This window comes from Squalius cephalus, assembly GCF_949319135.1.
Source record: "Squalius cephalus genome assembly, chromosome: 19".
In the NCBI taxonomy this organism is placed as follows: Eukaryota; Metazoa; Chordata; class Actinopteri; order Cypriniformes; family Leuciscidae; genus Squalius; species Squalius cephalus.
Window position 1 is genome coordinate 22195904 of NC_137140.1, and position 13045 is coordinate 22208948.

General features: G+C 38.0%; 1 protein-coding gene across 42 annotated transcripts in view; it reads left to right on the plus strand.

Annotated features, from left to right (window-relative positions):
* The window catches only part of svila (supervillin a), an 80332-nt gene that overhangs the window by 44252 nt on the left and 23035 nt on the right, over positions 1-13045 (plus strand). For 18 of the 42 annotated variants that reach the window (XR_013819107.1, XR_013819111.1, XM_079850541.1 and 15 more), the window contains 11 exons: positions 151-550; positions 1485-1707; positions 3181-3313; positions 6347-6394; positions 7235-7303; positions 8855-8905; positions 9593-9761; positions 9931-10026; positions 10165-10251; positions 10776-10953; positions 11133-11305. Coding sequence is in view for 37 of the 42 variants with exons in the window: in XM_079850541.1 (XP_079706667.1) it covers positions 151-550; positions 1485-1707; positions 3181-3313; positions 6347-6394; positions 7235-7303; positions 8855-8905; positions 9593-9761; positions 9931-10026; positions 10165-10251; positions 10776-10953; positions 11133-11305 (1627 nt within the window). In the remaining 5 variants the exon portion in view is untranslated. The remainder of the gene's footprint in view (positions 1-150; positions 551-1484; positions 1708-3180; positions 3314-6346; positions 6395-7234; positions 7304-8854; positions 8906-9592; positions 9762-9930; positions 10027-10164; positions 10252-10775; positions 10954-11132; positions 11306-13045) is intronic. The other 24 variants (XR_013819109.1, XM_079850551.1, XM_079850529.1 and 21 more) reach the window with 5 other exon arrangements.

Below are 13045 nucleotides of genomic sequence, written 5' to 3' on the forward strand. Positions count from 1 at the left end.
ACTTTCCCCTCAATCTACCATCTTGCTCTTATCTTTCTCTCTTTCTCACACGGTTCACTCTTAAATCCTTCCATCTTTCCCTTCTACTCTATTTCCTATAATACCATCTGCTCCTGTCCTCCATCGCTCTCCTTTGTTGTCCTCTTGTAGCTGCAGCCTGCGGGTGGAGCTCGTTTTGCGTCCACCTCTGCCTCCGCTCTGAGATCCTCCACTGTTTCAACTGAACATGCCGGGGACATCCAGTTGACCATGTCCAATGTAGCTGGCCCTGCCTACTATGAGCAGAACCTTTCCCCACCTCACCATCCTCAACCTGCCCAAGAGAACCAGTCACACCAGAGTCCAGATGTGTCCCTGGCGACCCAAGGAGAAAGGCTGGTATTAAACATGGGGAAGAGGAAGCTCCCCTCTCCAGAGACCATGAAACGGACACCACACGCTCAGCCGGCCAAAGACTGTGAGGAGCTTAAAGGGCACAATAAGATGCTGGTGACCTCTCAAGACCTTTCAGAAACAGATGGAGAGCACAAGTCAAAGGCAGCCATGTCAGGTAGAGGAATATTAGTGGTGTATTTGGTTGTGTTTTAAGTGCCATCTTTCCTCCTAGACCTGTTTCTGTGTGTCTGTACTGTTATTTTATGCACTAATTTTTTTTCATTTTTCTATATAATAATAATAAGAAAAACATGGGGGGGGGGGGGCATGTAAAAGATGAGTTGTATGGAATTAGTAAATGCTAATTCCAGTTAAGCATTTAAAATTACACCATACCCAGTGCAGGCTTTTTCTGCATCTTACCCCAAGTGTCAAACTTTACCTTTTAAAATAGAAAAAAAAAGCATTTTTCTCTCTCCAGCCTAAATGAATTACTGTGCCCGCAAATCCCCATCAACAAAAATACTTTGAAAAACATTTAGAATTAGTTACATGTGGCTAAGAGGAAATTAAAGTTTATCTTACCCCATCATACTCTTCAATTCACACAATCATGTACAGTACTTTGTTTTATCAGGGATGGCTTGTTATGATGGTTTCCTCCAGAGACAGCTGTACATGTGTTCTGTGCTGATATCAATGTGACTACACAAAAAGATAGGTGTGGATAGGATGTGATGTGCGTCTCTTGCGTCTTCCTGTTTTGTGTCTGTCATGCAGGCTGATGGTTTTAAAGATTTCCCCCCCTTTAAAAAGACAAAGATGTCTGTGTAAGCCACATGTTGCACATCATTGGCAACAAAGCTTCCCTTTATGTTTAGAAACTGACACTCACTTCCTGTGTAGTAGTTCTTACATATTCACCACAATGTTCATTACTGTGTGTGTATTCACATGCTTGCATGAGCATCATCTCTTGACAGGACTGAATGTGTGTGAGAGAGTTTTGCTGTGTTTTGGGTGTCTGTGGTGGCTCCGCCTGTCACTGAGCTGTTATTGATGGTATCACTGGCGCTGCTCTAACCCTTTCCTGTGTCTGTGCTCAACAGATCTTCCTGTGCACACAGCCACAGTACATGCAGCGGCAGCTGTATCGCAGGGCTTATCCTCATTACGGAGCGACTCTCTTGCACAACACACGTACGCAGAGTCAGCTGGACACCTCCTAGAGGACGACAGGAGAGAAGAAGAGCAGGAGACGGACTTTAAAACAGAGGAGGGAGACGAGCTCTCAGACATCATGTCTGCCAGACAGATGTCCATCAAAGACAGGTCAGTGTATGAACGTGAAATATCCCTAATGATATTTCTGAAAAGTTTGTGTAGTTTGTGATCGTTTTTTTTATATGGAAGTCAGCTAGCAGAATGTCGTATTATTGTTTTGTGATACGAACATGTATTTTAAACTATAGATGTATATTGAAAACAAATATTCCTCCATTTTTGTATAAAGCAGGACATTGTAAATTGTATATTTTTTGAGGGTGCCTTAGTCAAAGTGGAACACACAGTTTGAAAAGACTATTTGTGGAAAGTAGGTTGCTCTGTGTGTCTTTTTATTATATGTCAAATAAATATAGTCGCATTGTCCTTTCCATTTAGATTGAGAGCTAGGATAAAAAAATTGCATTAGAAATGGAAACATATCAGATACTCAAAGTCCTTATACAATTTTTGACTTAAGACTAGTTCATTGTTAATAGAAATGATACCGTCTGACTGCATCCTTGTGTTGTGGTCTGACATTAAGCATACAGATGAAGAGAGACAGATATTCCAGTTCAGTGTAACTCTATATTGTGTTGTGTATTTTCATTGATTGGTTTGTTTTAGTCAGATCTGTACTGCTGTGTACGGGTAGAGATCAAAGTATTGTGTAACTGATGGGCAGATGTCTGTTGCATAGGAAGCAAGCTGACGCAAGCTGGTTAAATTGATTAATAGTGACATGATGAAAAGAAAACCACTCATGTATATGCAGATACAAATGTGTACCCACACTTGAAATGAGTTGGCTTAAATGTGTGTGAATAAGCATGAAAAATGCCTATGCATTGTTGTTTTTGTTTATTTTTCCACAAAGATAGATTTGCAATATAATTTTCTGTTTGTCATGCTTGGTTACACAATCCTAATCAAAAGTTTTAACACACCCAATTGTTTTTTTTAATATACCATTTTTTAATATACCATAATGATTTACCATTATTTTAGAATAATAGCAAAGTTATTAAAATGATGAAATTACATAAATATACTCTTAATAAACTTAAAAATCTAAACTTAACCCTTGTGTGTCAATTAAAAAAAGTTACACATAGGTCCATAGAGGACAAAAATGTCAATGTCAAAAAAGTGTCATAATTTTAAGCTTGGGAGCACAGACTTTAGTTCAATGTAACTTAAATTAATCTAAACAAATTGGTAATCTAATTACTATCATTAACTGTCGTTATTTGTGAGGTGTCCTCCTGGGTTGCTTTTCCAGCAGTTCCCATGCATGTTTGGCTCTTGTTAGCTGTTTTTATTTAAACTATTCTCTTTTTCATCCATTAAAATCTAAATGAATATTTTTGTGAAGAAATTTGAAAAGTAGGATAAATTCAAATGCATCTACAAAATTAATTTCAAGCATTTAAAATTGTAAATCATTTTTGTTAGACCATAATCTCAAATGTGTTCACAAGGCAATACATTTAATAATTAAAAAGGCTGCAAGAATTCATAAGATTCTGTCTTTTGCAGGCTGGCCCTCTTGAAGAAGAGTGGAGAAGAAGACTGGAGGAACAGGATCAATAAAAAACAGGATGTGGTGCAGGTTGCTGTGTCTGAAAGACACGCCCAGCTATGGGAAGTGGAGCAGAGCTTCAAGAAGAAGGTAACCTCTGAACCTTGAACTGTCTCACCTGACTGTACAGGTCATAGGTCACGGTTCATTGTCTAATTTCGTATGCCATGTGTATTCAACAGCTGTTGTGTTAGGTTGATGAATAGCATCTTGTATTATCAGCTCTAGGCGATGCAGAGCAAATATCATGCAACTGGTTAATTGTGTGATTTTAGATATTTTATTTGCATTTGTTGCATAGTTCTGCATTTCAGAAGAGTTCATCCTTTAGCATAGAATTGGCCTTTGTGAAGTTGAGTAACTCTAAACAGAGAAGGGTGTGTGCTATCTAGGGCTGGGCAGTATGACGGTATATATCGTGACCACGGTATAAAGTGTCTATAGTTAGAGAATTTACTATATAGTTTATTTCGCCGTATGTAAACAGCACTACTTAAAGTTGTATACACGTAAGAGTGATAAAGAAACATGCATGAATGAGAAAATAAAGAGTGGGACAAGCTTGATGTTGAGCGCAATAAGATGTGAAAAGGAACTCCATGTGGCTGGTGCTCGCGTAGCCATACTTTCAGACTGACGGCAGAAGGTCTGGACTCCATAGCAGCTTTTATTGGCCAATGACCGCCCAGAGGCCACCTGACTGACATGTAAAGCAACCAATCACAGTTAGTTTTTTTCCTTATGTTTAGGGGCATGAAAATGTAACGTCGATGTCCCTACAATAACAGACTCTTGGACGTATTATAAAGAGTCTATGCCGTGAACTTTACGTACTTCACATACTTTTGAAAATCCAGCGTTTAGTTGATCTTGATAAGCGCTCATGGTCACAGTTGTAAACACACGACTTGCTTCTTCCATAAGGGGGTTTGGGGTCACATCATCTCTGTGTTCAGGTAGACCATTAAAGAAAGTGACGCATAATGTCTGTCTTTCTCATTAATGTTAATCAAACAACATAAGACAAAGAGAAAATCGCTCGCTGCTCTTGAGTGAATCACTTTTGTATCTTTTAATAAGAATCAGTTCATATTTGATTCATAAAGTGAAGACAATGAAGTGTTTTAGTTATATACTTGATTATTCAGTTTCCGAAGTATTTCTTGTATGTTAAATAAACCTACTGTAGCTGAAAAACATAGTTTATTTAATTTGTGTCTTTGCTCTATTGTATTTGCCCTACTGTTTGTAATTTGCTTCTTTTGTTCTTATTTTTAATTACAAAAATAAAATAAAAATAGATATATCGTTATCGTGAAATAAAATTTCTCAGTCCGTGAAATAAGATTTTGGTCATATTGCCCACCCCTAGTGCTATCCATTATTTTGTCCTCTTCGTTTCTTTATGTTCTGTCCTTTTCTATTTGCATTTTCTGGTCATATTCACAATGTTATTTATTTCTCAAGAACACTAAGTTTGCTCAGTGCAAGCTGCCCCACATTTAATTTAAATGGTGTAGACTTTTTCATTGTTAATCATGTTTGGAAATGATCAAATTAGACTATAATTTATGCACCCTTGATTTATAGTCACTGACATATAACATAATACTTTTAAAAGTCACAGCATGAATGTTAGTCCCAGAGCATTAATTGGGGATCCTTTTGCTTTTTTTGTTTTTGGTAGGGCTAGTAGAGGGAAGTTGGTCATCATGCATGTGTACATCTTTGTAGCAATAGATTCTGGATTATTAGTATGTTTGAGACCGTATGTGTTCTTAACTTGCATGAATCTGTTTTTCTGCCACTCCACTTCTTTACTGCATGTTTTTGTGTTTTTATTGTTATAATATAATTTATTGTAATAAAAAATGTTTAAAATCTTTGCATGCTTCATAGTAATTCTCTAGTGCAATGGGGAATGGGGTGAGGTTTCACGTGCCGTTCTCTGTTTGGATTTATTCTGAAGACTGTTTCAGTCACTTCATTGCAGGTTGCGTAAGTCTTGTAATGTGGTAACATCACTTATATGCTAGTTCAGAGAAGGGAATTATAGAAGCTAGCATTATATCCAATATTTAGCTGATGATCTGACAGATCAGTTTTTGTAAAATCACAATTTATTAAGCAATGAGGGTGACAGAAACTTTTAAAGTCAAAATCCACTCAGTCTTTCTTATTGTGAATGATTTATCTATGAATGTTTTTTTTTTTTTTTTTGCATTAAAATATAATTCGATCTTCTGTGGAAATAATAGACGTCTCTTTGGTGATGTATGCCAGACTTCTCCAGTTATTTAGTCTGCTTAAACCCTGCCCTTTTCTAATGGTCGAATGCAAGTGTAATGGAGGCCAGCTAGTAAAGAGCTGTGCAGGTAAACCTCACTCCACTTGCCTCGAGAGGCACACTAGCGACTGACACTAGAGGCTGCGGTCTTTAGCGTCTTTGTTAGCATGGCTGCCTCCCTTGCTGGTTCATGCCGGTTAGCATCTTCGTTAGCATGGCTGCCTCCCTTGCCAGTGAGACTGGTTAGAATCCCACTTGAAGCGGTGCGAGTAGGACCGGTTAAGTTGGTGCCATGACCCGAAGGAGTGAGGTTTAGGGGAGTGAATGTAATGAAGGCCAGCTGGTAAAGAGCTGTGCAAGTAAACCTCACTCCTCTGATCTCAAGAGCCACACTAGTAACTGACACTAGAGGCTGCGGTCTTTAGCGTCCTTGTATGCCGGTGACACTGGTTCGAACCAGTTACACAAGCTTGCATGCAGATCTGCCTCCATCCAATCAAAAACCAATGGATAGAACCTGCCCTGCATTTCTTTCTTTGCTTATCTGTTTCACTCTGATGTATGCCACATTACATAAAAAAAATCTGCCGCTTCCTACTTCAGTTTCATTGTGACTTTAAAGGAATTTTTACATCTAAATAAATACTTTATACAGTTTTTCATACTGAGTTACAAATGAAATTGCAAAAATATCAAGAAACACATTATTTTATGTTTATAATCAACTGCATTATGAAATATTTATTTTTCACAGTAACCAGATTCACTGTTAAATTTAATATCCAAATTTAAGTACAGGGTCATTTCTTCCCTGTTCATTTTACCCCTTTTTCTAGGATGATGGGATGATGATAGATGACTTTGCTGTGTCTGATCAACTCTGGGTAAGGCTGTTAGCCGTTAGCCACCATGCTAACAGGCTTAGCACGGGTTTTAACAGTGTTACGAGGGTTATGGTTTTGTGTTTGTATTTAATTAATCCTTGACTTGTAATCTTGGTGATGTCTGTGTGCTGTCCTGGTTTTCGGACCTTGTCATCAACTCAGGATGAGCCAGTTGCTTGTGGTGGTGATTTTATTTGCTTGGTCCTTTTACATAACTACCATGGTGACGGTATGAATCTTGAAATGCCAAGAAGGTTTTTTTTTTTGTTTTGTTTTTTTAACAGCCATTTTGGTGACTTTTTCATTTTACCCTGTGGTGATGGTTATGGTGTGGTTAATTAATTGCCTTGTTCAACCACTCTTATAGATAAGGCTACAGCCTTTTAGTTAGCTTTAGTCACTTAGATTTAAATTTTACTACTGATCTACCTCCTCAAGTTGACCTATCAGTCAAACATTTAAAATTTAAACGATGAGCCTGTGAATTTGTAATATATTTATTTATAGTACTGTATTTGCCCACCAATTTCTTTTGCACTTTTCATTGTGGTTTCTTTTGAAGCTGCTTGATTGAGAGCAGCTAGTTTGGAGAAAGATTTGAGTATCCTCAGATTCAGGGTGGTTGTGCGAGGCTGGTTGGTTGAGTGTTGTACTCTAGATTTGACCATAGCATTCTAGCAAATTACTTTGATGTCATGTGGTTATTTAGAGGTGGCATTGTGTCTAAGACTAGACCAATGTCACCTGCCTGATGTCTGTCCCTGAACTTCCTCTTCTTTCCTTCCTGCTTTGTCATATGTCTCTCCATCTTTTGTCTTGATTCCCCTCTCTGTCCTGTAGGATCCTGTCTTTTCCTCCTCCTTTTCATGTGCATCTGAACCACTGGATCAAATAGCAATCCTCCCCAAGGTGAGCAAGAACACCCACCCTATGCAAGCTCTCCTCCACATTTCACCCTCTGATACGGACAGCCTGTCTCTCTTTTTTTTTTCCAGTTGTAATTTCCACACTGTACAAAATCCTATCAAATTTATGGTAAAAATTGTTAGGTTTCCATAAATCCATCATAAAAAAATACAGGATAGTGTTTAAAGAAATTTTAAAGGGGTGGTTGATTATGATTTCATTTTTCTAACTTTAGTTAGTGTGTAATGTTGCTGTTTGTGCATAAACGACATCTGCAGAGTCACAACGCTCAAAGTTCAAAGCAAAGGGAGATATTTTCTTTTAAAGAAATTGCTTTTTAAGGACTACAACAAACGGCTGGTAGGGACTACACGACATTCCTCCTGGGTTAGTGACATCACCAACCCTAAAATTGACATAAACCCAGACCCCGTGAACGCGATTTATAGATTATCATGACAGAATATGCTAATCAATGACTAGAAAATAACTACACATACATAAATTCATCAACTAACCATTCAAAAATTTTGTCTACATGTTGTCACTTCTTCTTGAGTCTCTCCATATTTGTCTGACTCCGGTTTGAACATTTTCAGGACACAAGCTGTTGTAGCTCCGCCCCCTGTGCTGGGAGCAGCAGCTCATTTACATTTAAAAAGACAGACACAAAAACGTTTGCTCTTGCGTTCTTGCTCACCCTCAAAAAGTGACAATTTTAACATGCTATATAAAAATATCTGTTGGGTATTTTGAGCTAAAACTTCACATACACACTCTGGGGACATCATAGACTTAATTTACATCTTTTGAAAAGGGCATTATACCACCTCTTTAAAGATAACAGTTGTGATGTCAAGCACAGACGTGTGGGAACATCCTTTTAAATTATTATTTTTTTTTAATTTATTTTTTTATAATAGTATAAGAGTACACATACTTTTTGCTTTAAATAAACAATTGTTACCATTTCACTGTATATTTTATATTATGTATATATATTACTTAAATCATTATGCACAAAATTGCAGTTACGCTGTATTGTTCTGTTAATTTTATATCCATATTTAATTTGATAAGAACTCTCGACTGCTTTGTTGTCAATTTCTTGTCGTCTTCCAAGAAGTGACTGAAGTTCAGTCCATAAAGAATCTGTTTTCTTTATTTTAATACATTTAAAACCTTAACTCTTGGAAACTCTTTATTTAAATGGCTTTGTATGTAAATTTGAATATGTTTTTATATACTTCGCTTAAACCTTAAAACCTATATATTATAATGAAATCTTTCTACCTATCTTTATTATCATGACCAAATTATAGGATGCTTACAAGCCTGTATAATTAAAGACAACAATGATTGACTGTAAATCTAAATGAAGAGTATTTTAACAGGTCAGTGGTGAGATCTCAAGTGAAGCATCACCTTCCTCTGTCTATTAATAAGAGCTTCTCAAGTCTAGGATGCATCCTTTCATCTTTCATCCTTTCTTTCCATTCTCTTCTCATCCCTCTCTCTTCCTGCCTGTCTTCCTGCTCTTCCCTCCGTGTGAAGGCTACCCCCCTGCCCGTGCAGGTGGATGAGCGTCACCCCTGGAGACGGAAGGTGCTTCTCACCCCCAAACACACATCCATTAATCCTCCATAACACAACACTGAGACTGTTGTTGTAATGTATGTAAATGTATGGTCAGTGTGTTTGTAATATTTTTATTTATTTTTTTAGTGTCTTTTTTTGGAGTCAGTTACTATCTATTTTGGCTATATATAAACATAGTTTATTTTAGGATTTTGGATTATTTTTGTTTGCAGGTTAATGTTAGGAAAATTATAATTTACACTTCACAATTGTTTTTTATTACTGTTTTTACTAAATCTCTTATGAGATGTTGTTTCTCTCACTACTTTTATAATTGTAATATTTATCAACTGAGCATCCCTTTTTTTTTAGATTAAAATCGTAAAGATATTTAAACGGTTACACTTTATTTTAAGGTGTCCATGTTACAGTGTAATTATACATCTTAGTACTGACTGAGTAATAATAATTACAGTAACTACTGTACATGAACTTACTATAGGGTTAGAATTAGGATTAGTTGCATGTAATTATGCACAATTTATAGTAATTACTATAGTAACTACATGTAACGTGTAACACGGACACTGTAAAATAAAGTGTTACCATTTAAACTTGAAGAATTTTACTGGCAGAAGTGTGTGAAAAGTTGCCCTGACAATGATATAAATACTTGCTCAGATGCTTAATTTAGTTTCTCCTTTGGCATCTCAGAGGATGGGAAATGAGATGGTGGAAAGCCAACGGAGTGATCGAGTAGAGATGTCTATTCAGGAACGCAAGCAGCTCATCACCTCACAAGAAGATGCGTGGAAGGTCAAAGGTTACAGAGCAGCCAATGACTCCACTCAGTTTACGGTGGCTGGCCGTATGGTTAAAAAAGGTCAGTGAAAAATGCACACATTCATATTTTATTACTTCACTTCAGTGACACAGATTGAACCTTTTTTATGTATTTTTTTGTACTGTGTGGACAAAACATATTGAAAATGGTTTCGCTTTGTAACAATGTGCAGTTAAGAACAATTTCCCCTATGTTTTCTCTTTCCAAGGCCTGGCAGCACCTTCTGCTCTTACAAATCCAGTGCTGTCCCCTCTGTCCTCTAAAAACAAGAATGCCTCCCATACAATCTCAAAGCCACACGAAGGTGAGAAGCCATACTTGTACATAGCTTGTGTCATTTCCTGGTCCCACTTTTCTTCCAATCAGATTTCCTGTCCTCTTTCTTCTGTCGGTCAATATATGTTTTTATATGCATATCATACATATTTATTTCCTTCTGTAGAGATTGAAGTCAGACAGGACATGAAGCTGGAGTCAGACAAGAAGCTGGAAAAGTTGGAGTCATTCCTTGGTCGTCTCAATGGTAAAGGTGAGTATGATTAGAAAATGTGTAATGCACCTTAGACATAACTTATTTTCTCCTATATGTGTCACGGTTGGTTTTGGTTTCTGTTCAAGTTCATGCTTGGCTGTCTTTTATTTTGTAATCAGATATAGTCCTGTTTCCATGTCATGTGATTCCTTGTTTCCTCATGTGATCTTGTCATATGCTTCCATTGGTTTGTGTGTTGTGTTGTGGTGTTCTCATTGATTTATTGGTTCATTGTGTTCAGGTGTTCTTTGTTTAGTGATTAGTCCGTGTGTATAATTAGCCCTCAAATTCCCATTGTCTTTCTCTAGCTTGGTTTCCTGTACCCCTGTTTGTTGAGTTTATGTCCATGTTCCAGTTTGTTTCATGTTCATGTTCATGCTCAAGCCTAGTCAAGCCACGTCTTGTTAATAAAGTTTTGTTAATAAAAACTGCACTTGGGTGGACTCGGTGGACTTTTGTTACAATATCAACTTATTTTATTCAGTTTATTTTTAATGCATATATTCCTATACATTTCTTAGTTGCAGGACTTCAGGATGCCACAATTGCAGTCACAGAGAAGTCGGTTAAAAAGGTCATGACTCTGGATGATGAGACCTTCGATAAGTTTTATCGACACACAGAGGAAATAGCCAAGATTTCCAGCAGAGTGGAAATCAACGACGATTTTGATGCCATCTTTGGAGTGGAGCTGCCCAGGTAAAACCAAACAAAGTGTGGCTATTACAGTAGAGTTTAATATAATCTCTGTAGCAATAACTAACCAGCCATATTTTGTTTTATTGACAATTAAATTTTCTATCTACAGCTTGAAATTAAAACAAGCGTGAGATTGAGGAACTAGCTCTGAAACGTTGTTTGATGACATGTTTTTTTAGGTTGACCTCAGAGATGGTGCAGCACAAGCGGGCGGTACGGCCAACCAGAAATGTTCAGTCATCCAGAAACCCTCTGAAAATGCTGGCTGTTCGGGAGGACATCAGACACGAATACACAGAACAGAGGCTAAACATCGGCCTTCTGGAGAGCAAGAGGATGAAACAGGAAAAGAGTGAGTGAATGAAGGAGGTGGAGTAGTTAATGAACACTTTTTTTTTTTAATGCACATTTTGTTAATTTATTGCCAGTATTTACACATTTATAATCAGGGGTGCACATAACTGGTACGCATGTGTGGTGAAAATAAACGATGCGCTGCAGAAAACGTGAAGGGAATCGCTTTTGAGTACCAACATTTTTGGGGACATGGACACGTTTACTGACTGGAGTAGGATTTTTCTCCATCTCATAAGTGTGTGCATTAATTATTAGGGGTTCCCCACGATTCGGCACACATGTGATTTGCGGATTAAATGTTAAAGGTGGGGTGAAATGCTCATTTTCACTCAGTCTCCTGTTAATCTTGAGTACCTATAGAGTAGTATTGCATCCTTCATATCTCCAAAAAGTCTTTAGTTTTATTATATTTATAAAAGAAAGATAGGCTCAGAAAAAACCGAGCGGCTGAAGGCGGGCCGTGTGGGCGGAGCTAAAGCTGTGCTAACGTGCCGAGCTAACAACAACACACAGAGACATTTGTTCAACAGTTTTACTCACCGCCCGGTTCCAACGCACGACCGCGAACCTTTATCATTGTGACTGCTCGATCCTTAAGCATTAGACGATCTGCAAATCCGTCGATCTGGGCTTTGTTTATAAAACAATCATCGTCGAAATGCAGGGAACAAACAGTCTTGCACAACCTCCGTTGATGCTCTGGAAAAACATACTCCATCCACAGGTCCCTTAACGCTGGGTTCTTTGGGAATCTGTGCAGGGTTGTCTTGCCCTGGCAACCAAAAACCCACTTCTTTGGTGACATTGACTTCCCTAAAGCCGAGCATAGCGCTTTGATGGGCGTACTGCTTTCGCTCCCTTCTCTCTCTGGTCTACGAGTGCGCGCGCCCCCGCGGAGAAGTGCCCTTAGGACCCATATAAGGAAATTCCGCTACATCTGACATCACACATGCCCATACTCGAAAAAAACTTTCCGAAACTTGTGACAAACCGGAAGGAGCATTTTTGGAACAGAAATACTCCTTCAAACGTACAATTTAATTTTTGAAACTTTGTCCATGTTTAGCATGGGAATCCAACTCTTTAACAGTGTAAAAAACTCAGTATGCATGAAATAGCATTTCACCCCCCCTTTAAGTTTAACCATCATAGAGTGAAAGTTTATCATTTGGACATGTTTTGTCTTGCCAATTTACACATTCAAACGATTTTAAATGGGTAAGAAGAGGCAAAAATCGGGACTTGCATGCTGTTATATGTGCACACAGCCGCGCATGCAGAGAGAGAGAGAGAGAGAGAGACGGGGCGCGTTTCAGACAGCGTTCGAACACCGAGTTTATTCCTCTTTCACGTTTACTTATGCTTGAATTTACACATGCACACAAAATTATGTCAAGAGACCCGTCTCTGTATGTGTAAGTATATTCGTGATAAGTGTATGTGTGTCAGTGTTTTCGGTCCGTGCGTATGGTCTTAAAGTGACAGCAGCCTAATAGTCCTGCTGTTGTCTGTCATATAATAGAATAAAAAAAAAACATCTACCATGTTCGAGAGAAAAGAAGATAGTGAGGTGAGCAGTCAGGAAGAAAGTGATGACGACAGCTGGTAGGATAAGTGTGCCATGTAAAGTGAGCATCAAGCATTACTTTAATTTTTTTTTAAAGTAATGCTTTTACTTTTAAAAGTAATGCTTGATGCTCACTTTACACGGCACACTTATCCTACCAGCTGTCGT